Genomic DNA, 26,390 nt, shown 5'->3' with positions numbered 1-26,390 from the left:
TGTTAATTGAATCTATATATTATAAAAAACGAAGTTTTTTATGTCATCAGAAAGACATATAAGCTGCATGTTAATACTTTGGTATAAATATAACTGAAGTGAAAGTGAAGATATATGCCTTTTTATAGTTACTTGATGGCTCGCTCAGGGAGTGTGAAGGCCTGCACACAAGCCAATCAATTTTATAATTAATATACATATATGCAAAGTAACGTCAAAGGTTTTTATTTCAGAATAAAGACAGATGTAGACGATAATGTAAATACATTTCAAGGAAAACATATCTTAAATGAAAGCAAAGATATGGTCAAATAAATAGGCAATACCACACCATCGCCAGTGTCCGAACACATGAATATTCGCATTAGGTAGGTGAAAGGAAATGTACCCAACCATTTCCATTTACGCGACCAGTTTCCGTTCTTATGTTTAGCTGACGCCAGCACGAAACCACCCCGTCCTACAGTGCGGCGTCTCCCTCTAACACGCCTCTGTTTATTCACTTTATCTACAGTACAAGACTTTTGAAACCTAGTCATTCTCAACATTAACGCGTCTCCCAACATTTGTACTCGTGCAGTCATCGAGAGAATAGACACTTCACGCAAACTACACCTACTATCAAGAACCAAAACAAACATACTACATCCTCTTAGTATTCATAAATAAATAAGACAAAGAAAATGTCTGGGATAAAAAGGAAAGCAAACTTCAGTGAAGAGGAGCTGACAGTTCTCGTTGATGAGGTTAAGAAGAGAGAACGCATAATTTTTGGGAAGCTATCAAGACAAGTCACTACCCAAGATAAACTCTCAGTAAAGTCATGGAAAGACTAGTACATACTCGCCTCCAATGGTATCTAGAATATAATAATATTATACCGTCACTCCAAGCTGGATTTCGACCGCAATGCTCCACACTCGATCAAATACTTTGCCTTGAACATGAAATCCGCACCTCTCTCAGAAGCAGTAAATATTGCCTTGTTGTCTACTTAGACCTCAAAGGAGCTTTTGATAGCATTCCTCATACTTGCCTCCTCGCAAAGCTTGCACGTTTAGGCGTACAGGGAAGATTACTTTTATGGTTAAAATCTTATCTTACGAACAGGACCTCTAAAGTCTATATACAAGGCGAGTTTTCCGATGACATCCCAATACAAACGGGTGTCCCACAAGGCTCCATACTAAGCCCAACCCTTTTTGCTGCATTCTTAGCAGATTTGCCTAACACCCATCCTGTTAACCTCTCGGCGTACGCCGACGACTTAACACTGTATTACTCAGACAACGCCTTACCTAATACAGTCTCAACCATGCAAACAGCACTTGATCACCTCATAGATTGGACACAACAATGGGGCCTTCAAGTTAGTACTACCAAAACCTATTATCAAATTTTCACTAAAAAAAGACTCGTTCATCTACCCACCCTCACAATACACAACACTCCCATCCAACACGTACGAGAACATAAATACCTTGGCATGCACTTAGACTCGCCCTCACTTACCTGGACAGCACACATTCAACACCTTAAACAGACGACACAACCCCGACTCGCCATACTGAAAGCCCTCACTGGCACCACCTGGGGAGCACACCATAAAATCCTGCTCCGTTTCTATACAACCTACATTCGCAGCCAAGTAGACTATTGTTGCCAAGCATATGCATCGGCTGCGCCTACTAACCTACAGAGCCTAGAGGTCATCCAAAACAATGCCATGCGACTTATATGTGGCGCAATGCGTTCCACTCCTATCCTCGGACTTTACGGGGAAACGGGCCTCACAAGCCTAGCCACCAGACGAGACATAATGTGTGCCAACTATCTGTCACTCTGTACCACTGCTCACCAGACACACCCATACAGATCAAAAATTAACCCAACAGTTAACCCACATAACCCCCGCTTCCCAACCAATCACTCACAACCTTTCCTCACACGGGCTACAAATAACCTCAATATAGACCTCTCTCTACTCCAAAACTCGGAAACCCAACTTACTGTTCCCCCTATTCCACCCTGGCTTTATACAACTCCTAATACAGCAATACAACTCGAAGACAACATTCCAAAGTCTGCACCAAACTCAGCCATAGCCTCAGTCTTTCTCTCAACAATGAAAAATTGCTACCCAAATACCACAGCGATTTATACAGATGGATCTCGCATCATCAAGAACAACGTACCCTCGGTCACTAGCGCTGTATGGATACCGAAATACCATCTCAAGCAGGGATGGCGGTTACCAAACCAACTATCTGTTTTCACAGCTGAATTATATGCCTTATATCAAGCTCTCCAAATAATCACAACATTACCAGTCGGGACATATACAATCTGCAGTGACTCCAAGAGTGCGATTCAAGCAATTACGTACTCTTCAAAAACGTGCAAGGAGTTTGTTTACCCATGTCTTCAACTTCTTCATGAACATCGATTGAACGGTTATGATACCTCTATCCAATGGGTCCCAGCGCATTGTGGTATTCTCCATAATGAACTAGTAGATCAACTAGCCAAAGCAATGCACAACACACCTCACATTACCCGTCATCCAATTCCCCATGTTGCACGTAAAGGAGCCTTCAAAAATACCATCACCCAAGATTTTGCGACGAAATGGAAAACGTCATGCTCACCTTTGTACTACGGGTCCATTAAAAAGAAGTGGGAAACTTGGAAACATGTCAGATATAAAAGCAGAGAAATTGATATAGCGATGACCAGATTAAGGCTGGGACACACCAAACTAGCAGCACACAGCTCTAAGTACAGAACAGACATCAACGAACTCTGCATCCACTGTCAGGTGCCTGAAACAATCGAACACTATCTCCTACATTGCTTCCGACACTATAGTGCCAGAGTAAATTTCAAACAAGAACTTATCTCACTTAAAATACCCTTCACCATCGAGCATATATTAGGAGGCGGTGACCACTCGTTACAAGAAAAATACCAAATAGTCAAAGCACTGGCTAAATATCTCCAATCGACCAACAAATTGGGTCACATCTGACCTGCGCCACATTTATACCTGGCGCCACCAACAGCTAAACACAGAAAACAACTGCCTCGTCGCAACACCAAGGATCAGCTGACGCCATAAACACAACACACCGCCCTACGGTGCGGCAAGTCTCCCTCTAACATCCACCTCTGTTTTAGTCGCCGCTCCTCTGTCTACAGCACAACGCAACAAGCACTTTTGAAACTCTTATCATCTTCAACATAAACGCCTCTACCAACATCTGTACTGGTGCAGTCATCGGGAGGACAAACCCTTCATGCAAACTGCACCTACTATCAAGAAGAAGAAGGAGCCAAGTAGCTGTTGCTGTAAGTGGTGTTGGTCTCTGCTCAAGACAACAAGCCGATGTTCGCAAGAAATTTCAGGATCTTAAATCTTCAGTCAAGTCCTTAAAGGAGGTGGTTAAAGAAGTACAGGACTTAAACAAATCCCTCAATGATATATCCAAAGGTATATGGGAGTTGCTAGAATGTATGAAAAATAATCAGGCACTATGAAATTTATTTAAATCTTTCTAATTATAATCTCTAAAAATAGTTTAAGAAATTATAATATTTTGTAATAACAATTGTAAATAAGAACAATATTGAAACATTAAAATGTAACAATTATTCATCATTAATTTTGCTATGACTTGCATAGTATATAGTGTAATTTAATAACCAATCTACCTCATATAGTCAACTTATGTTTGGTGTAAATATTTACATGTTTTTTGTATTAAAGAATGTTTATCAATTGCTAGGTTTAATTGTTGAGAGTTCAAAGTAGTGACAATATGAAAAAAACACCAGAATAAGAAACATTTTTATTGGCAAAAAGATTAATGGCAAAGATATAATTATTTTATCACATCCCTAATATATGTTTCACCTCAAATTGGTCTAAGGGCAACATATTGATGGCCTACATCATTGTTTTGTGTATATCATTTAAACAAAATTATATTAAATTTTTACCTTACATGTAAGGTATATTAAACACTGGACTGTATTGAAAGCAACTTTATTTTATAATTAAAATAATTCAATTTTAAGGCCAATGCTGTGTATACACAGCATTGGCTAACAAACACTGTTATTTTACAAACCAAAAATTTACCCAGCCATATTATGTACCACATTTCTTAGTGTCTATGAATAAATATTTACTGATATATTTTTCACACAAATTTTTGGTCTTTTGTCAGATGCATATATTTCTCCTCAGGTATCTGACTTTCCATATAAAGTATAGCAGCATAAATAATATTTCCAAATAAGCAGGTACATGTTTGTAACAGTTTGTTTGTATATTTATGTTTCACTTACATATACAGTATGTTCTATTGAATTTAATAGGTAAAAATTGATAGGATAACTTACAAATAAATCTATGAATCCAATTATAAATGTTTTTGATTTCCGTTATTGATAAATTCTTGAGTTACTGTACTTGTATTTTTATACAAAAGTTCCATTATGTAGTGTTTTCAATTACATGTTTTACTTTGTTATATAAGTATGATTTGAAATAAAAATTTATGAGAAAAAATTCCTTACTACTTCCCTTCTTTGTGTGTGCCCATTTTCATGTGCTCCACCTTCAACATATTCATTCATTATAAAGTCATCATCAATGATCTCTTCAAGAGGTATTCTTTGCTCAATGCAATAATTGTGCAACAACATACATGCAACTGAAATCTTTGCACATTTATCTGGTTCATATTGAAGACTACCACCAGACCTGTGGAGACACCTAAACCGAGATTTTAACACGCCAAAAGTTTTCTCGATTACCACTCTTGTTCTTGCATGGCTCCTGTTATACAGCTCTTCTGGAGGGTTTTCAGGGTTTGTGAAGGGTGTAAGTAAGTTGTGTTGCAAGGGATAGCCACTGTCACCTGCATAGATATTTAATTTATAAAATGTGCATACATCTTTAAAAATCACTCAATAATCCTAAACCCACACTGTCTTTCACACACTATTTGATTCTAGCATCTGAAGTGGTTGGTTACCTTCCTCTGTCATATGAATACCTCTTGCATTACATACATCATTCTCATTTAATGTTCAGAGGCATATAACTGACATGTCAAAACAACCAAAATGTAATCCACTTCCTTCCATATTTAACTTAATCATCCACTTGTAATCTCTGGTACACCCATGACACATGATAAACACCCACCCATAAACACCCATAAACACATTTCTGCTGATTTCCATTCAAAATTCTCACTCTCATTCTCCATATCAGGGCTAAAACACACTTTCATTTCTTTAATATAAAATCAACATGAATAAATTTCTTTATACTATTCATAATACAATAAGCTGTTACCATTCAATATTAAACAACTTTTATTTATAGACTGTACAGTGTATTTGCTGTGACTCGATAAATAACAAATAGGCAACCTACTGTACTATAAATGAAGGTCATATATATAAAATGCATATCTTAGCTAGCAAATAGGAAATGCCAAATTATCCTGCTTCAAATCTGTCATGGTGTCTGCTGTTAGCCCATATGAAAGCATCATGAGTGCTTCCAGAGTATCTTGCACAGAAATCCATGATTACATTATCAGGATTTGACACAACTTGAATGTTCAAAGAGTGATATTGTTTTCTATTTACATATATGTTTTTTTCAACTTTTGGAGCTTTAATGGGGACATGGGTACAATCGATTGCTCCAATTACATTGGGAAACCTACTGATATTATTAAATTTTAACTTAGTTTGTATAATTTCATTCATCTCTGTTGGCATTTTTATTTCTGCTAGTCCTTTTCTGTAGAGAGCTTCCGTCACTCCAGTTATTATTCTTGATACACTCGATTGACTGAGACCAGTTGAATCTCCAATAACACTTTGGAAACTTCCACTTGCATAAAATCTCAGAGCTACTAACAATGATGTATGGGCAGGAATGGCTTGACCTCTTCTAGTTATTCTTTCAATATCATCTTTAAGGTCTTCACAAAGTCTTAAGATCATATGACGTGGAAAACGATAGTACCTTAACAATTTTTTATCACTTACATCTAATGGATTTAGACGATCTTTAAAGACTCTTTCTCTCCTTAAAGCTAGCTCATTACGTAAAGCAATAAGCAATAACATTTCAAATGTTTTTAACTGTTAAAATTGGTATTTTTTTGGATGCATGTCCAGGAACACTATACAGTATTGGGTACCTAGGAAAAATAAAGCATATTGTAATACAGCCTGTAAGATGAAATATATATATACACACACATACTGTACATACATATTTGGGGGTGTACAGTGTGGTGCCCATGATTGTCTATTTATCCTGCCACCTTTCTTCCATCAGCCCCTTGTCCCTATTCAGTCCCCATCCCTCTCTTTTTTTTAACAGGCCATAATTAGAGGCCTAAGTATTCAATGACCAAAGTTTTTGTAGTTTTTACCCTAACCTAACATCATTTGTTCAGGATGTTTTTCTTTTATGTCTCACCCACATTTAATTTCAAAATAAAACCAAACAAAATAAATTAAAACTGTATATGTATAGCTAAGGTACACCCTTACTGATTACTAGGTGAACAGGGGCATTTGGTGATAGTAAATGATCACATCAGGCAGGTCTCATCACCTTCTCTCATTTTTCATGTTCACCAGTGTTTATTTACTTAATAACTACTGGTATAATATCTTGCTATTATAAAACTAATTCTATTATCATCAAACACATATTTACTTCAAGTTTCAAGCAGAGAATGCATATATAACTAACACGAAGGATTCCTCTTCACTAGATTCACCAGCTATAATGTTTTGGTCATGTTCCAATATCATAAATCGATCCCAGTGTTATGTAGTAGAGAAAAAAATGACTTATATCCAGTTTACGTAAAGCTACGAGTGGTCGAAACCACACTTAAATCCCGAAATGAACTTACGAAGATTTTTCCACTTAGGGTAGTTAATTGAATACGGACGTAGCCGCCACGAAGGCGCTAAGACTGAAAACGCTCTTAGCTAAGAGGAAAAACCTTCGTAAGTACCTTCCTGAATCCGGCCCCTGAATAGGGGCGAGGCATGGCACGTGATATCTGCAGGTACAAAATAAGGGTATACAATCGGCGTGCATATATAACCATTTTTACATTAATAGAACGGAGGTGAAGCATAACATAAATATAACCAAATAAGTAACGTGAATAAACTGCAAGAGCCAAGCGTAAATTCTGTAACCAGAGGAAACCAAACTGCAAAGCTAAGCATAAACTACTGTAACTACCGATGAAACTAGGCAAAAATGCAGGGCCAGGCGACGTGAAGCTAAAATAAGGGCCCGCGAATACTGCAAATAGCACATCCTGTCTGACTTTACTTAATAAATCTTAGGAACTCTGCAAATAGCACATCCTGGCTGACTTTACTTAATAATTTACTTAGTAACTCTGCAACTAGCACTGCCTGTCTGACTTTACTTAATAAATTACTTGGTAACTCTGCAAATAGCACATCCTGGCTGTCTTTACTTAATGACGTAAGGCAGGGTAAAAGTGGGCAAGCATACTGAACACAGCAATGCAAAATTAAACATGCGACATGAGCAACGCATCAACTGTTGGAGTAAATTAAGGAGGCTGTTTGGGAAAGAGAGTCCGAGGTAACCTGAAACAGGAGGCATGTTAGCGCTGAGATGTAGAACATAATTATGAATAGGGCAAGGCATGGCACGTGGTATCTGCAAGTACAAAATAAGGGTATACAATCGGCGTGGATATATAGCCATTTTACATTAAGAGAACGGAGGAGATGCATAACATAAATATAACCAAATAAGCGACGTGAATAAACTGCAAGAGCCAAGCGAAAGTACTGTAACTACTGAGGAAACTAGGCAAAATGCAGGGCCAGGGAACGTAAAGCAAATTAAGGGCCCGCAAATACTGCAAATAGCACCTCCTGGCTGACTTTACTTAATAAATTACTTATAACTCTGCAAATAGGACATCCTGGCTGACTTTACTTAATGACGTAAGACAAGGAAAAGTGAACAAGCATACTGTAACACAACGAACGCGAAGATTTGAACGTGCGACATGCACAAGGCTACGAATGCCTGAGTAAAAAGTTAGGGTAGTGGCAAAGTGAATCCGAGGTGATCTGGAAGCAGAGGCATGTCAGTGCTGAAATGTAGAACATAAATATGAATAAGGGCAAGGCATGTCGCGAGATGTCTGCTAGTACAAAATAAGAAACCTTCCATATTTTCTCACACCAAGTGTGAGAAAGTCTTAATTTACAGTGTCTTAGGAAGGCAACGAATGAGAATCATTAAATATACGACGTTCCCGACGACGCCTCGACGCCGCCATCTGCTGGAGGATACCGTGCCCCAGGCAACATGGGGGCCACCCCCCTGTCCAGGGCACGGCCCCTGGAACTGGCCGCCGAGGACTTAACGGACATAACGAAGTCATCCTGGATTGCCGGCGGCAACGCCGAACCCAGGGCCTGTGGTGCGTACCGTTAGACGTAAACCTGCCGTCGTCGTCGAGCTGATCTCGGGTCCTTGCTCCAACGCCGGCGTCTCCCTCCGACGAAGAAGAACAACAGACGACACAGGCGGACGGGCAGGCGGACGAACGCTGAACTTACGACGTAGGAGGAATCCCTGCTACAACGGACGTGCAGGGCGCTTAAGACAAACACACCAGGCTACACTGGCCAGGCGGGAGCGCCTGGGAACCAACCTGCCGGCAACACCGGCCAGACGGAGGACATGGAGTAACGGTCCTGGCTACCCCCCAGGCAAGCAGGGCACGTGCCTGAGGGCCTGGACGGCGGAAAGCTTGAAATAACACACCGGGCAACACCGGCCAGACGTACGTCTGGGGACTACATGCCGGACTTACACCGGCCGACGGACGTCTGGGGACATCTTGATCGGCGCCACTCTGGGGAAGACGTACCTGGGGACTCCGGGACACCGAAGGGCCTGGGGCTAACACCCCGGGCAACACGGCCGGGCGAGACGTCCGAGGGCGACGTGCCTAGCAGAGAACACACCACACACGGCAAGGACCCCGTGGCCTACCAACCACGCGCTGCCACACGGCATGCTCAGCAGGGCCTAGACGAAAAGGGGAGTGGGGGGGGGCCGCACACAGGCGCGGCCGTACGGGCGCAAGGCAGCCCGAGCCCCGACGTGGGAAGCTGTGGCGCAAAGCCACGTGGATTAGCACCCAAAAGGGAACAGGAAGGGCGGGACACAGCCCAACCGTGCGCGCCACGGAACGCCGTGCCACGTGGCAGCATGACCAGGCGCGTGCCCCGTAGCAGGCCCTGGCGGAGGGCTGGACCTGGCCACGAGTCGTCGCCAGGGGCGACGCTTGTCCGCTCAGGGAGACCCGACCCCTGGGGACATCCCAGGGAAGCCGGCAGACCGGCAACAGGGAACACCCGAGGGAAAAACAGGAAAGACGCAGAAGCACGCCCTGCCGGCCAGGCACGTGACGACCCGGCAAGGCATGCATGGGCCCCAAGGCGGGGCCCGCCATAGGGCCGCCCACGCCTGGCCACGTGTCGCCGCCGCCGAGAACATGCGCCCCGGGCGTAGGACCGAACCTGGCCACAATCCGTCGCCGACGGCGACACATGTCCTCGGACAAGGCGAAGCCTGGCCCCCTGAGACACCCAGGGAAACCCGGCGGGCCGGCGACAGGGAGCCCCGAAGGAAAGGCGGGAAGGACGCCGAAGCACGCCCAGACGACCAGACACGTGGTCGATGGCGGCGAGGGAAGGGCCCCAAGGCAGAGCACAAAGTGCGTAGAGCCCACCACGCCTGGCCACATGGCTACGCCGGCAAGGGCACGCCTGGCCGCCGACGGGGCCCCGGGCAGGGCGCGCGCCTGGGCACGCCGCGCTGCGGGGCCCCTTGGACACGGACGGGCATGGCTGGACGGGGCCCCAGAAGAGAGGAGACCGAACGCAGGCCACTAGGGACGCGGCCCGGGGCACGCCGACCCTAAGCCAGCCACGCGACCAGCACGGCACGGGGGCGCCCGGCACAGGCCCAAGGAGGGCGCCCCAGCTCTCCGGGAACTAACAGCAGAGAGCCCAAAGGACTAACTAAGGCGGCACACACGTACCGCGAGGGGATGGCGCATGGCACACGCCGCACTGGGGAAGACCTGACTAGAATTGAACAGAAAACCTCACCTTGGGTTTAATAGTGTAGGGCAGGAGGGCCCTGCCGGAACAGTCTGGGGTGTCGAGGGCCCCAGGATGTCCGTGAGAGAGAGGTCAGGTACCGAGGCAGCTGGCGTGTTGTCCATCTCGTGCGAAGTCGGGCGGCCGGGGAGTGGTTGCGAGGGCAGCGGCGAGGGCAGGCGGAGTGAGGCAGAGCCCCATTGTGCGCCCGTATTTATACGGCCCCAAACTGCCTGCGCAACGCCGCGGGACGCGCTGCGCAATTGTTTCTTTCTCCCCCGCCAGAAAAATCCCCGCTTGCGATCAAGCAGTGACCATTTATTTTAATTTTTACTTTATTTTTTGTTTGTCATCTTTGCCTGTTTTATACTCTTAATTATTTGTTCTTAGTTAATCCCCTTGTCACTAAACCTAGGGCTTTTTATTACCCTGTTAATTAACCATTACTAAGCTAATTATCTTCAAGATCATTTTTTTTATGATTATTATTTTTCTTATTATTTTTTATTTTACATTTATATTGTCAGTCTCTATTGATTTTTTGTGTTTTATTTTATGTAACTTCTGTGTCCTCCCTGGCTATCTATTGGATCTTTATTTTACTTCTAAATTGTTACTATTTTATTGTATCTGCTCTTATTCTTGTGTTTTGCTTTATCGTGTATCTTGTATCGTGATCCCTCTGCATCTCTATGCACACTGATATTGATCCTGATCAAAATCTTCTGTCTCATATCTATACCAACCAGCACATTGATCATCATTATTGCAAGTATTTCACAGCACACCAGGCTAAAAACAAACTCCAAAATAGCACCTGTCTATCAGTTTATAACCAAAATGTTAGATCACTTGGTAAACATTTTGACGATTTAAATGCACTACTCACAGCACTAGGTACTAACCTATCGTTCATTATTTTAACAGAAACTTGGCTAAATAAAGACTACTGTATACCCAACTCTACAACTTAGCTGGTTATAAAGCCATTCATAACTGTAGGCCTAATAAAAAAGGTGGTGGCACAGCTATATATTACCGAGATACATTTATCTGCAACAGTGTTATTAGTGACAGAGATGACTACTGTGAATATACTTTTGCTCAGTTTACAATTAAATCCCTTAAATCCTCTTTGACTATTGGAGCCATCTATAGATTTCCTAATACTAACATAGCTTCTTTCTCAGACAACCTAAGGAATCTTATTATAAACAACAATCTCAACAAAAACCACATCATTCTGGGAGGAGACTTTAATATTGACCTGGGTCAACAAAATTGCTCTCAAGTTGACTATTTCCTGAACAGCATGAACTCCTGTATGCTAATCCCCACTATCACCAAACCTACCCGAGTCACTCAAACATCAGCCACTACCTTGGACCACATATGGACAAACATAACAGCTCCCCTTGTATCTGGTATAATCTACGACAGAACAACTGACCACTATCCTACCTTTCTCATAGCGAATATGGACATAACACCACCAAAAAGCAAGAAACTTTCATTTAGGCTACACAGTGAATCAGCTTTAGACAATCTTACAGAGGCACTTCACAATATTAACTGGGATTCTGAATTCAATAATACCCATGATATAAATTCATTAGCTAACCTCTTCCTCTCCAAAACTCTAAGCCTCTACAACCTTCATTGTCCCCTTCTTACAAAGCAAGTAACTGACAAAAGATTAAACAATCCATGGCTCACAAGTGGCATTCTCAACTCAATCAACAAGAAACATGAATATGAAAAGAAAGTTAGGATTGGCCTAGTTTCAAAGGAAGTAGCTAAAAGGTACTCATCAATGCTTACCAGTATCATAAGAAAGGCAAAACTTGCATATTATGTGAATAGATTCAATGAAGCAAAAGGCAACATGAAAAACACTTGGAAAACTATCTCTAGTATCCTAGGAACTAAGCAACACTCACATAACCAAATAAAACTCTACAAGGATGGGGATATACCGTCAACTGATTTAGAAATGGCAAATGAATTTAATAGTTTCTTTTCATCGGTTGGTGCTAATCTTGCCAGTAAAATCCCACAGACTCAGACACATATTAACACATATCTCTCAGGCAGCTATCCAAACTCTCTTCTCCTTTCACAAATCAGCCCGGCAGATGTTGTGTCCATCATACACTCTCTAAAAACCAAGGCAGGGAACACCAGTGAAATTCTGTCCATTGTGTACAAGAGAGCCTCCCATGCCCTTGCCCCACCCATAGCACTACTGTTCAACAAATCTATAGAGTGTCACACCTTCCCTGATATCCTCAAAAAAGCAAGAGTAACGCCAGTCCATAAAGAAGGCAATCCGGCGGACATAAACAATTATAGACCAATATCAAATCTACCCATTCTATCAAAAATATTTGAAAAAATTATTTACAAACAGCTCTATTCCTACCTCGTAAAATTCGACATACTCAGCCCCTGCCAGTTTGGCTTCCGGTCCCAAAAGAGCACCAACGATGCAATCATTAGTCTCCTTGACGTTATCTACTCAGCCCTTGACAAAAATGAGTTTCCAATTGGACTCTTCATTGACCTAAGAAAAGCCTTTGATACTGTTAATCACAACTACCTCTTACTTAAACTCCAGCATTATGGAATCCGAGGCCTTGCCCTTGACTACATCCGATCCTATCTTAGTGACAGACACCAATATGTAACCATCAATGATACAACTTCGTCCACTCTACCAATTACCGTTGGAGTGCCACAGGGCAGCATCTTAGGACCTCTTCTATTTCTTATATATATAAACGATCTGCCTAATGTCTCTATTATTCTCAAACCTATACTGTTTGCTGACGATACTACTCTTATCTATTCAAACCTCAACCCACATACACTAAATAATGTTGTGAATAATGAATTAAAAAAAGTCCACTTATGGATGTCAACGAACAAACTAACATTAAACATCGAAAAGACTTACTACATCTTATTTGGAAGCAAATCATCAAATGCAATTCAGCTACAGATAGACAACATTAACATCAGTAATAAAGATGATGGCAAGTTTCTTGGCCTATTCCTAGACAAGAGACTCAACTTCAGCACCCACATTCAACACATAACTAAGAAAGTCTCTAAGACAGTTGGTATACTCTCCAAAATCAGATATTATGTTCCTAACTCTGCTCTCCTCTCACTATATTATGCACTAATTTACCCCTATCTTAATTATGGTATCTGTGCATGGGGGTCTACCACTGCAAACCACCTTAAGCCCATCATCACACAGCAAAAATCTGCTCTCAGAATGATAACTAACTCAGCTTTCAGACAACACTCAGCTCCCTTGTTTAAATCCCTAAACTTGCTAAATATTAACTCCCTCCACACATTCTCTTGTGTCAACTACATTTACAAAACCCTGTTCTTAAATGCAAACCATGCTCTGAAACTCTCCCTGGACAGATGTAATAGGACCCATTATCACCACACCAGAAATAAATATCTCTTTGATATCCCCAGGGTCAAACTTAATCTGTGTAAACACTCTGTGCAAATTAAGGGACCTAGTTTATGGAACTCACTCCCTAGTGAATTGAAAAACTGTAAAACTTTTGCCTTATTTAAAAGCAAAACCAAAAAGTACCTAACTTCATCTTCTTAGTTTTCCTACACTGAGCTTTAAATTTGCTCTGTACCTAGTGTTACCCAATCTCCTAATTTTTATGTAATTTCAAACAACCTTATCATTGTGTTCATTGCTGTCTTCTTTTATGTGCTAGCCATATGCTGTATTGTGACTACCAATTTTTGTCAACTACCATTCAAGCTGTCATTGCAACCAATCTTATATTGTTTCTGCTGTATTATGCCTACCAATTTTTTTGTCAACTACCATTCAAGCTGTCATTGCAATCAATCTTAGCTACCTATGTGCTTTAATATACTGTACCTACAATTTTCTCTCATCTTTTTTTTCATTTCATGTAATCTGTTATCATTTTTTGTCTATAATTTTGCAAGTATTTACCTCCTTAAAATTTTCTTAGATTAAGGACCTGCCCGAAACGCTGCGCGTGCTAGTGGCTTTACAAGACTGTAAAAAAAAAAAAAAGTTCTTTTGAGAAAGGCAATTGTCGATCAGGTGCAAGTTTTACTGATGTACACAAGTACAAACACCTCAATCACATCTCATTCCTGTAATATACTAAATTAACACTTTTTATTCTCAAACTGACCTTCCTTATGACCCCCATGCATATATTCATTGAACCACCATGGATAATTCTGGTAATATTATTGGAACAGCTACTCAATGCACTATTAACAATAAGAACTCTCCACAGCATATAACAACATTCCAAACTCCATATATGCTCATTACTCTCCAGAGAAAGACCATTCACTTTCTTATATGCTTTCTTAATTTATAAAATGTATGTGGCATTTATCAACACTCTCATATGCTCTGTTCCATTAATTTGTTTCACAATGGATCCTGGAGTATATCTGGGAGAGGGTTTCGGAAGTTCTACTCTCCAAGCCCGGTCTGAGGCCAGGGGCCAGATTCACGAAAGCACTTACGAACGTGTACATCTTTCCTCAATCTTTGACGGCTTTGTTTACATTTATTAATCAATTTGCGAGCATGAAAACTTCCCAATCAACTGTTGTTATTGTTATAAACAGCCTCCTGGTGCTTCGGAGCTCATTAACTGTTTAATAATTGAAAACAAAGCCGCCAAATATTGAGAAAAGATGAACATGTTCGTAAGTGCTTTCGTGAATCTGGCCCCAGGCTTGAACCAACTTTGTTCAAAAATTGGGCAAACTTTGGGCAAAATCTGACCAATCTGCTTTTTCACTAAATTGCATATTTTTGGTATAAAAAGTTGTAATTTAAAACTAAGCACAGTATGTGCAATCACCCTGAATTCCGCTCGAGAGTCATATTTCCGATAGGCATCATATTTTGAAAACTGCAAATCAAAATGAGCAAAATGCAACATTTCTCCATTTTGTTTACTTCTTTATAAAATTACTCAATTTGAAACTTCAAAATGTATGCAATCATCTTATATTTCTCTATAAAATAGCCCTCAAGCATAATATCCATCGTAGTTATGAAACTGCATGTCAAGGAAGAGATTGTAGATGCCAATTCCATCCACAAAAATAAATATGATGAAAACAATGTTGAGACGTAATTAGCATGCCAAAGGCTAGGTGGTGGGACACAGAGCTAGATCTCACTTCCCAGTAGTCACTGATAGGTGAGCAGAGGTAAGTGACAGTATATGTGAGGTCACCATTGAAGGGGCCGAATACAGTAGTATCCCAGGGGACCAATAGGGATACCAACCCCACAATGCCCACTTGGCCTAATGTCTAACTAGGTGAGCTAACTAGACGAGCAGATTGGTTCAGGTGGGCCACATTGAACCCCTCCCATTTTAACCCTGTAGCCCGACCAAAGTGATTAATTATCAAAAGAAGGCACCAAGCTGGGGAGGCTATGTAGCACCGTCAAATGTGGTACCCCCACCAAAATAAGTGTGTTTTCCCCTAGGGCTGTATACACTAGTTAGGCTCAACAACCAAATAAAGGAATATTGGAGAATGCATGGGTTCTTCATACACAGTAAACCACACATGGATGTATTTTGCTTGTATTTTGCACAAGCACAACAAGCAGGAGAGGGGAGCAGGCGCCACCCCAACCTTCCCACAGGTAGCGCACAAGAGCCCCTCGCCATGTCAAGGCATCATCCACTGAGAGAGAGCCAAGCATCATAAAGAATTTTTCAATTAAGATTTTTTAAAAGTTTCTCTGAATTCTTGGGTAGATGAATGTATAAAGAGCATTCATGAGAACACCACTTTTTGATGAAGGAAAGTTCCTTAAGGAAAGGATAGGTCCATTAAAAACCGAGACTTTCTAATGGTGCTCTCCTCCTCTGCTTCCTCTTGACGTTGTTTCATCAGCCTTAACTCCTCCCGCAGCAAATCCACTCTGTCCTCAGAGCTCCCTCACTATACCTTCCATTATTACTAGTAGTATCAAGACACAATCGGAGCTGCAGCTAACACACCCTCTCACTGTGGAAGCACACTTCATTTCAGTTAGAATCATCTTAATTATGCCAATATTAATAGAGCTGCATTCTTCATTAACTACTATGTTACATTAAGATGGTATTTACATAAAGCAGAAATAGGAAAAACAGGTTTTGTTTCTAATGAAAAGATTTTGGTATTTACACCAGATCCAGATTTTGTTTTAATTATAAAATACATGATATAAGAACATAAAAATCAGGGAAACTGCAGAAGGCCTATTGGCCCATGCATGGCAGCTCCTATTTATATCCTCCCAAACTCATTCAAATATATGAATGATATGATACACAGTACTTGACATAATCTCACCGATTTGCTAACCCCAATTTGGGAGGCATATTCCCAGGACTGAGTATGGTTAGTGAAATTTTTAATAAAACAAGATGTTGTGTTCATAAGAAATACTTCAGATATTTAGGATGATTGAGCTCCTAACCATGTTACCTATGGAAAAAAATGCTATAATGCTTAATTTTACCAAACAAGCCTTAAGAATAAATATATACTTGAATGCTTTAGGGTTTCTAAATTGAAACATTTCCAAAGCTTAAGGAATGTTAAAATTATGTTCTGTACTTTGAGTACAGTACTCCTCAATCAACATCTAATGCTGTTAATCACTAATCTATTTTATTGATGTGGCCCATAACTTGAAATTTAATGCATGTTTTATTTGTACTTTTAACATCCCACATTAAAATTAAGCAATTCTGAAATTTAATATTAACATCACCTCAAATTCATATTATTTTAATGCTTTTACAATTTTTTACTTTAATCTTTTACCCAATATAAAATATAACATTGCTCACATCATATTCCACCAATGCATATACAGAGTCTACCATGTTTTTCATTCATTAGAGTTCCCTTAACATATACATTTATAATGCTAGATATAGTTCCCATTTAGTATTAATGATACTGTTATTGTTCTGAAAACTTTTCCTCAGTTGCCTTTCCTTAAACATTTATAGAGTACTGTACAGTATACATAAAGCCAATCCCCCTTTCTTTAATGTAAATCCTAACTCAAACAAACTTCTCCAAGCTTAACCATCACACACTTCAAAATAAATATTTAAAATAATACAACAATGCTTTGGTAAAAGAATGTGCTCTGCAAAAATGAAGACACTTTTGACCTCCTGAAAAAGCCAATAACAAATGTGTAAATATTGTTGTGTATCATTGCTAAATCACATGAGACGTGAACTCCTTGGGCATCACCATCATCTAAAGAGTTAAACCCTGCAGAGTAATATACAAAGACTAGTAAGACTGTCCTAACTAACATTACAGATCAACAGTAACCAACAGATCCTCTAAGTAGCATCTAATTTTCTTTCTGCTTGTGCTTCCTGGTTAACCTCATCTTTGAAATAATCTTCTTGTGGTTTGAATTCAAGTACGACTTTCTCATGATTCACAGATTCACTAGTATTTGGAATGATGGAGGGGAAAGGCCTTCCCTCTTCAACTGAATTTTTGTCTAAGGCAACTACATTCACTTTTAGATCACTTGCATCACATTTTATTTCTGCAGTGTTGATGGATCTTGTGGAAGATTTCAAATTATCACCAACATTTGCTTCTTGTTTTGAAGTCCAATCCTGGTACTCATCTTTGTAGGGCTTGAGAGGAATGACAAAAACAGAAATATCATCTATAGTCGCATGTTTATCATTACTCGTACGCCAATTTCGCTCTCGAAGCTTTCCTCGAGAGCCCATTACGAGGTCTTGAGCTGCACTTGTGTATCTAGAAAATATAATTGGTGTGTTTACATTATTACAACCAGATTATGCAGTATGGTATTTAATACCTGGGTACCCCAACCTTTTATAACCTATATCCTAAGTACAGTATTTCTTATTGGAACTTCTCCTTCCTTTAATGGCTGTATAAACACAGAAATGCTCCTAAACATTTTGTCAGCTGTCCATCTTCATATTTGTGATAAAAGCCCTTGGAACTTTAAAACTTGTGTAAGAACATTCCACCTTAGCACTTTTCTACTTGATATACTGTGTACAATATTTTCCATATTATTCATTCAGCTTCACATATTAAAATATTTTAAGGTTGCATAAAAATTTCATACAAAAAATTCTGTCTGATTTTAACTATTAATGTGTAAAGTTGTTACCACACTGTTAATTAAGAAGCAAATTTTAGATGGTAGCAGGGAAGACCCTCTTAATTATAGAACTGTATCACTGACAAGCATAGTAGTCAAAATATTGGTATTGAATGTAATGAAACACCATTTTCTGGATAAACCCCAGAGGCTCCCTGATGCTAGCTTACTGATTAAGAGCCACACTACTTGGAGTCATCAGTCGCAGAGTTCACCTCCACCTCCAATTCCAGGTTCCTAAAGCACAAACACAAACGGGACAGATCCGGGGAGGCCAACCAGGCACACAACCTAGAGCATTGCAGGACCGAAAACCAGCAATGCAAAGCATGCACTGCTGGAAACTTCTGGGCTTCCACAAAAAAAAAGTGGAAACTTCTGGGCTTCTACTCCCATCCACTAACACACAAAGAGGCAGCGCAGGCCCTCAGCATGTCTCTAGCAAGTATCTTTAATGAGTCACTTATGAAAGGAGAATTGACCAGTTGCTGGAAGAAGGAAAATGTGATACCAATTTTCCAGAAAGGAGATAGGGAAGAGGCACTTAACTACAGACCAGTATCACTAACAAGTATCCCCTGCAAAGTACTTGAAAGAATAATCAAGTTGAGATTGGTAACACACCTAGAGAAAATTAGGTATGTAAACAAACACCAACAGAGAAGGGAAATCATGCCTAACAAACCTTCTGGAATTCTATGATAAAGTAACAAGAATAAGGCAGGACAGGGGAAGGATGGTCAGACTGCATATTTCTGAACTGCCAAAATGCCTTTGATACAGTACCACACAGGAGACTGTTACTGAAACTTGAGAGGCAAGTGGAAGTAAGTGGAAAAGCTCTATCATGGGTAAGGAACTACCTAACAGGAGGGAGCCAGAGAGTAACGGTAAGGGACAAGAAGTCGGACTGACGAACAGTAACAGGTGGAGTACTTGAAGGATCGGTGCTGAGACCAGTTATATTTCTAATACAGTGATACTTTGGTTTTCAAATTTAATCCACTCCCAGAGACAGTTCATAAACTGAAACAAATTTTCCCATTTTCCCATACTGTAATGTAAATTTAATTAATCCATTCCACACACCAAAAAAATATTAACTTAAAAATATATTTTATACAGAATACTATTCATATTTTTCATACACAAAACAATCAGGTATAAATATAAACCATAAATGAAAAAGTGAACATTTAACTGCACTTTACTTTTACTGAGGACTCTTGTTGACATGTGGGAGATGGTGAGGAGGGAGAGAGGAGCGGTGTTGGTGTATGGGGAGGGTGAGGAGGAGGAGAAGAGGAGGTGAGACCGTCCCCTGCTCGTCTTAAACACTTTCATGTCTGCTTCACTGATTCCAGATTTTCCTTTCACACATTTCACTGCCTCTGTTATGTGGCAGCCAGTCCGAACCAGTCAGTCACAACATGTCAGTCATGCATTCACAGTCAAGGTTAGGCATAGGCAGTCATAACCAAAGACAGTCAAGCATTCACAGTTGTGGTAGCAAACGGTTAGGCATTTATGGTCGGTCATGCATTCACAGTCAACCAGGCATTCCCAGTCAATCAGGCATTCCCAGTCAATCAGGCATTCCAAGTCAGTCAGTAAACAAAAAGAGTTTAATGACAGGCGCTCAGGGAGTCTGCTCCCCGATCACACAGCTGGTAGGAAGGAAGCCCACCATACTAATACTGTCCATATGGCTGAGAGGGGTACAGCTGGGGGGAGTCCGGTGTGGGGAATGAGGGGATGGAGGTAGCGAGGAGGGTGCAAGATGATGGGGATGGAGGTAATGTGGAGGGTCCAGTGTGCAAAAAGGGGGGGAAGGGGTCTTGGGAAGAGACTGGGGGTGACCAGCTCCTGTGTTAGTCCTAGTCGGAAGCTCGGCCACTCACGCCACCACCTCTGCTACCCACCCACTCTGCCACCCGTCCTGCTACTCATCTGCCCACCCACTACCTCCTGACCACCCTGCTACCCACCTGCTCTGTGCCCTCCCTGTCACCCACCCCCTTAGTCTACCATCAACCACCCACCCACTCAGTCTTCCATCTACCATCCACCTCCTTAGTCTACCATCTGCTCATTCTGCTGCCTGCACACCCACCCACTCTGCCAACCATCTCACTACTGCCTGCCTGCACACACTGACACCTGCCCAACCACTGCTGCCTGTCTATCCATCCACGTTGCCGCCCGCCCTGCTACTCATCCACCATTCGCTCTCACCTGCCCACCCACAGACCCTCCATGTGTTCTTCCTTTACATGACTCTAGGGCTGGTGAAAGATATCTGAAAGATTTTCTTTCTCGTATTCCACCCCCCCCCAGCCTCCCCATCCCAATCACCTGCCATTCATCCAGTCCCCCCACCATCCATCCATCCAGTTCTCCCCACCATCCATCCATCCAGTTCTCACAATCCATCCATCCAGTTCTCCTCACAATTCATCCATCCATCCAGTCCCCCTCATCATCCATCCAGTCCTCCCCACCATACATCCTGTTGTCCTCCCAAATACAATATACCAAGCCACCAGGAACCATGCACTCGGTCAACCCACACATGTATCAACAAACTACACAAGACAAGGCAAAGCTCGTAACTCGATTCAAGTTTTACGAAGAAATTGAGCTCGTAACCCGAAAAATTTGTAAAGAGGGACGTTTGTACCCCGAAGTTCCACTGTATACGTAAACAACATGTCTATAGGGGTAGAGTCCTATATGTTGATGTTCGCAGACGATACAAAATTAATGAGAAGAGTTGTGACAGATGAGGACTGTAGGATCTTCCAAGAGGACTTGAACAGGTTGCAGAGATGGTCAGAGAAATGGCTACTGGAGTTCAACATGAGCAAATGTAAAGTTATGGAAATGGTATTAGGTGACAGGAGACCAAAGGGACAGTGCACAATGAAGGGAAACTACCTACCTGTGATGATTCAAGAAAGAGACCTGTGAGTGGACGTAACACCTAATCTAACTCCTGAGGCACATATAAATAGGATAATGACAGCAGCGTATTCTACACTGGCAAAAGTCAGATCATCATTCTGAAACCTAAGGAGGCATTTAGGGCGCTTTACACTGCCTACATGAGACCAGTCTTAGAGTATGCTGGCCCATCATGGAGCCCCCACCTGAAAAACCACAAAACGAAACTGGAAAAGGCTCAGAAGTTTGCAATGAGGCTTGTCCCAGAATTGCAAGGAATGGGGTAAGAAAAACAACTGAAGGAACTGAACCTGACGACACTAGAAAAAAGGAGGAAGTGGGGAGATATGATAGAAACATAAAATACTTAGGGGGATTGACAGAGTGGAAATGGATGAAATGTTCACACTGAATACTAACAGAACAAGGGGACATGGGTGGAAGCTGGAAACTCAGATGAGTCAGAGATGTTTGGAAGTTTTCCTTTAGCATGGAGTAGTGGGAAAATGGAATGAACGTGAGGAGCAGGTTGTGGAAGCAAACACTATTCATAGTTTTAAAACTAGATACGATAGGGAAAAGGGACAGGAGTCACTGCTGTAAACAGCTGGCAGCTAGAAAGGTGGGATCCAAGAGCCAATGCTCAATCCTGCAAGCACAAATAGGTAAGTACAAATAGGTGAGTACACACTGCAACACATGCACACCCACCCTCTCTTTCTATGACACACTGGAGGGAAAGATTGATTGACAAATATGTACTACCACCACCGTCTTGCTCATAAATTAGTGTGTATGGATGGAAGGTGTAATTTATTGTGTGTTTATTTTGTAATCAAATCATGATTATCATCTGTTTTATTGTTATAAATTATTTTAAAGAATATCAATACATTTTCAATAAATGATGTAAATGGATGTATGGATGAAGCACATATGAATCTCCAACTGTTGGTATTGGTGCGGCATTACAACATCAATGTCTCTGGTGCAATAAGGACTTATGAACAGGTAAGTAAATAATTGCCAACAATATTGCAGCTAAATGAAGCATCAAACATACAAAAATATTAAATTACCTGTATTTGTATTTATCATGTTCTTGAGCAGGGAAATGCAGGAGTGACTTAGCCACCACTGATACTGCCTTTTCATTAGATGTGATGTCCCAAAGACCATCAGTAGCCAGAATCAACACGTCTCCATCAGTCAGCTCTGCTGATGCCAAATCAAATATTCTCACCTGAAACAAGATTGTGTACTTTATATATACATTAACTTTTATATGCTGCTTAATATGAATATTTAATACTACACATATATTAATGAACTACAGAACATCCACTAAAAGTGGCTCTAAAAGAAAAAAAAAGCACTGAAAGTAATAAAATGCCTTTTTCTGCCGGGTCTTTGGTGGACCTTGTGCCATCTACCTAAATATTTGACCCCAGTTCAATACATAAAATACCCTTGTAAGTCATAGTAAGTCTAGTGTGAACAAGAGGAAGTCTAGTGTGAACAAGAGGCTAAATCCTGCAAGGAGCAGGGAATACTAGATCACCATAACCAAAAAAGTAGTATTGAACGTAATTAAATGCTCCCTGAAACTATTATATCTGATATAGTGTCACACTACAAGGTCCCATCAGTTGCCAAGTTCTGATGGCCTACCAACGTCAGCACCTTGGCCCCCCCCTCAAAGAGGTGCAGAGAGCAGTGGCACTTATAATAAAATTCTGATGAATTTATTAATATTTGCCATCACCGAAAAAAACACCTATAATGTCAGCGAAACAAAATAGACCACTGATGGTTATAAACAGTTCAAGAACTGCCAAAAAACTCGTCAAACTACGTAAACAAATGGCAGAAAATTAATGAAACTAGCGCCAGCTTATTCACCCCACATTCCCTCGTTTGGAGGGGGGGGGGGAAGCTTGAGGCAGCCAGAGGTCAGTCAGCTGCTCCAGCCTAAGTTCTATGAGAATGGAACCACCCTTCCTCCCTGGATGGAGGGAGGAGTGTTAGGGAGCCACTGGGGCTTGGCCAGAAATTGGTGTTTCATTACACTCAAAGCTTGTTTTCTGGAGTAATTATCCCAAGTCAAGCCTGGCCTCAGGCTGGGCTCGGGGAGTAGAAGAACTCTTAGAACCCTCTCTAGGTATGTTGTGGCTCCCTGAAGCTATCTACCCCACAGTGAAGGAACAAAGAGGGCACCAAGATCTTAGAACCCTCTCTAGGTATGTTGTGGCTCCCTGAAGCTATCTACCCCACAGTGAAGGAACAAAGAGGGCACCAAGCTCTTAGAACCCTCTCTAGGTATGTTGTGGCTCCCTGAAGCTATCTACCCCACAGTGAAGGAACAAAGAGGGCACCAAGCTCTTAGAACCCTCTCTAGGTATGTTGTGGCTCCCTGAAGCTATCTACCCCACAGTGAAGGAACAAAGAGGGCACCAAGCTCTTAGAACCCTCTCTAGGTATGTTGTGGCTCCCTGAAGCTATCTACCCCACAGTGAAGGAACAAAGAGGGCACCAAGATCTTAGAACCCTCTCTAGGTATGTTGTGGCTCCCTCAAGCTATCTACCCCACAGTGAAGGAACAAAGAGGGCACCAAGCAAGGATGACAGAGCTCCTCAGAAAGCAAAACACAAGTTCACAAAACATGACCCCCAAAACCAAACAAGTGTGCCAGGGGCCTTACACAGTGAAGACACCAAGCCACCAAATCACAAGCTGACCCCAAAACACCCTTGCCCAAAATGCAGCCTCGGACAGATATCAGGACAGCCACACAAGAACCACAAATGCGAACACTACGGGCACAAGGACAACCTACAGGTCGTTAAAGACAGAACAACCCTGCGAAACCCACAAGACACACCACCTAAAGTTACACAAGGGTATCGGGACATGGACATAGCAAAAAGAGGCCAAGCTGCTAGAACTCCGTATGAACCCCAAAAACCCCGTGCTTGAAGAACAGCTCAATAGACAGTCACAAAGTCAACCGAGAAGCGTCAAAGAACCCAACAGCAAGGGTGTGAGGGAAGACCATATGCTGGGAACACTGAATGACACTGCAGACAACCAGAGAGCCCCGGAACTTGGAAACAAAGCAACAGGACAACCAACAAGGTCACCTAGGCAGAACCAGCAGCACTAAGGAAGCAGCCAAAAAAATGCTACCGAACACCACACAAGATTCATTTCAAGCAGAACTAACCAAGCATCAATAACCAAGGAGATCTTTATGGGAGCCAACCGACTTGGACTTTAACAGTACAGAAGGACTTCAACAGAAAAAATATTAGAAAGTTTTCTTTTGCAAACATAGTGGGAGACAGTTGGAACGAACTAAGTGAGAAGGTGGTGGAGGCCAAAATCGTCAGTAGTTTCAAAGCGTTATATGACAGTACAGGGAAAATGGGACACCACGAGCATAGCTCTCATCCTGTAACTACACTTAGGTAATTACAACCCAAGGCAACACAAGGCCAATGAGGACCAGGGATGTTCACGAGATATCTGGCTACCAAGACCCTGTTCGACCTCCAAAACCCTGAGAGTACAGATTCTGGAGCCTATTGGGCTCTATCAAATCGACATTTGAAACTGTGTATGGAGTCTGCCTCAACCACATCACTGCCTAATGCATTCCATTTGTTAAATAACCTGACACTAAAAAAATTCTTTCTAATGTCCCTGTGGCTCATTTGGGTACTAAATTTCCACCTGTATCCCCTTGTTTATGTTGAACCTATGCTAAATAGTTTGTTTTTGTAAAACATGTCAATTTCCCTGAGAATTTTCTAGGTGGTGATAACTCATCTGGCTTCCAAGGATGAGAGGTTAAGCTCCCGTAGCCTTTTCTAGTAGCTCATACCTCTCAATTCTGGGACTAGTCTGGTGGCATACCTCTGAATCTTCTCAAACTTTGTCTTGTGTTTAACTAGGTATGGACTCCAGGCTGGAGCTGCATACTACAGGATTGGTCTGACATAAGTGGTATACAAGGGCCTGAACGATTCCTTACACAAGTTTCTAAAGGCAGTTCTTATGTTGGCCAATCTAGCATATGCCGCTGATGATATCCTTTTGATGTGGGGTTCTGGGAACAGGTTGCTGACTTACCTCCAATAGTATGGAGGCAAGTCAAGGAACTTCAAGTTCTAAAACAGTATGAGCAGAATATAAAATAAGATTCCTCAAATTTTAAGCATTTTTGCTAAAGTACAGAAATGTAAAGGGGAAAAAAAATAATTATTTTTTTACTGCAGTTTATGAAACAAAAAATGCTTGAGTAATATATTTTCGCAAGTAAAACCCATCAACATTTGTCACATGTACTACTGATATTTTAACAGCAACAAAGACCACACTTAGCTTACCTCAGGTTCAGGAGTAAGGAATGGTTTGATGGGTACAGAGGAACACTGAGCCTTCAGGTCATGGTCCCCAAACCCTCTGGTCACTCCAATAGTGGCTAGCACTCGACTCTTGAGGCAAGAACAGTTTGAATTGAAGCAAATATAGTAATATTATAACAAAACAAAAACTGTAATTGAACTTGAAAATGTACGTGTCAATGTGCATAAACATGAATACAAGATAGAATACAAAAATGTTTTTAAAATATTATATAGCAATATGGCAATATAGGTCCAGACAAAAATATGGTTTCCCATATGGTTCCAATAGTTTAATGATGTCTGCAAGAACTCATGGGAGGCCATACAAAATTTGGAATCAAATGGACTTTGTCTCCATGTCCCCTATCAACAAATAATTATGGACATATTTACCTAGGCCAACAATCATCTTCACTGTACAATATATATTTTGGCATTCTTTCTAATTTTGCATACAAATACAGTAACTTATTTTTTAATATAAAGAATTACACATAAAACAGCTTTGAATGTAATGAAACACCAGTTTCTGGTTGAGCCCAGGAGTCTTCCTGAAGCTATCTTACTAATAAAGTGT

The 26,390-nt window shown here is 41.3% G+C and overlaps 1 protein-coding gene and 1 long non-coding RNA gene across 4 annotated transcripts in view; both read right to left on the bottom strand.

Annotated features, from left to right (window-relative positions):
• Window positions 1-3,836: 3,836 nt before the first annotated feature.
• Window positions 3,837-7,050, bottom strand: LOC123773616 (uncharacterized). Its single transcript, XR_011224420.1, has 2 exons — window positions 6,758-7,050; window positions 3,837-6,230 (listed from the first exon to the last, which is right to left on the bottom strand). It is a non-coding gene; the product is annotated as an uncharacterized lncRNA (long non-coding RNA).
• A 9,398-nt stretch (window positions 7,051-16,448) lies between these two features.
• The window catches only part of LOC123773617 (protein phosphatase 1H), a 41,438-nt gene continuing 31,496 nt past the window's right edge, over window positions 16,449-26,390 (bottom strand). For all 3 annotated transcript variants that reach the window (XM_069312399.1, XM_045767407.2, XM_045767408.2), the window contains 3 exons: window positions 25,793-25,900; window positions 22,483-22,646; window positions 16,449-18,081 (listed from right to left, as the gene is read on the bottom strand). In XM_069312399.1, coding sequence (XP_069168500.1) covers window positions 17,646-18,081; window positions 22,483-22,646; window positions 25,793-25,900 — 708 coding nt within the window. In that variant the 3' untranslated portion in view covers window positions 16,449-17,645. The remainder of the gene's footprint in view (window positions 18,082-22,482; window positions 22,647-25,792; window positions 25,901-26,390) is intronic.

The sequence above is a fragment of the Procambarus clarkii genome, chromosome 72, assembly GCF_040958095.1.
Source record: "Procambarus clarkii isolate CNS0578487 chromosome 72, FALCON_Pclarkii_2.0, whole genome shotgun sequence".
Classification (NCBI taxonomy): domain Eukaryota; kingdom Metazoa; phylum Arthropoda; class Malacostraca; order Decapoda; family Cambaridae; genus Procambarus; species Procambarus clarkii.
The sequence above is the reverse complement of the archived record's forward strand: the minus strand, read 5'-3'. Positions and strand labels throughout refer to the sequence as shown.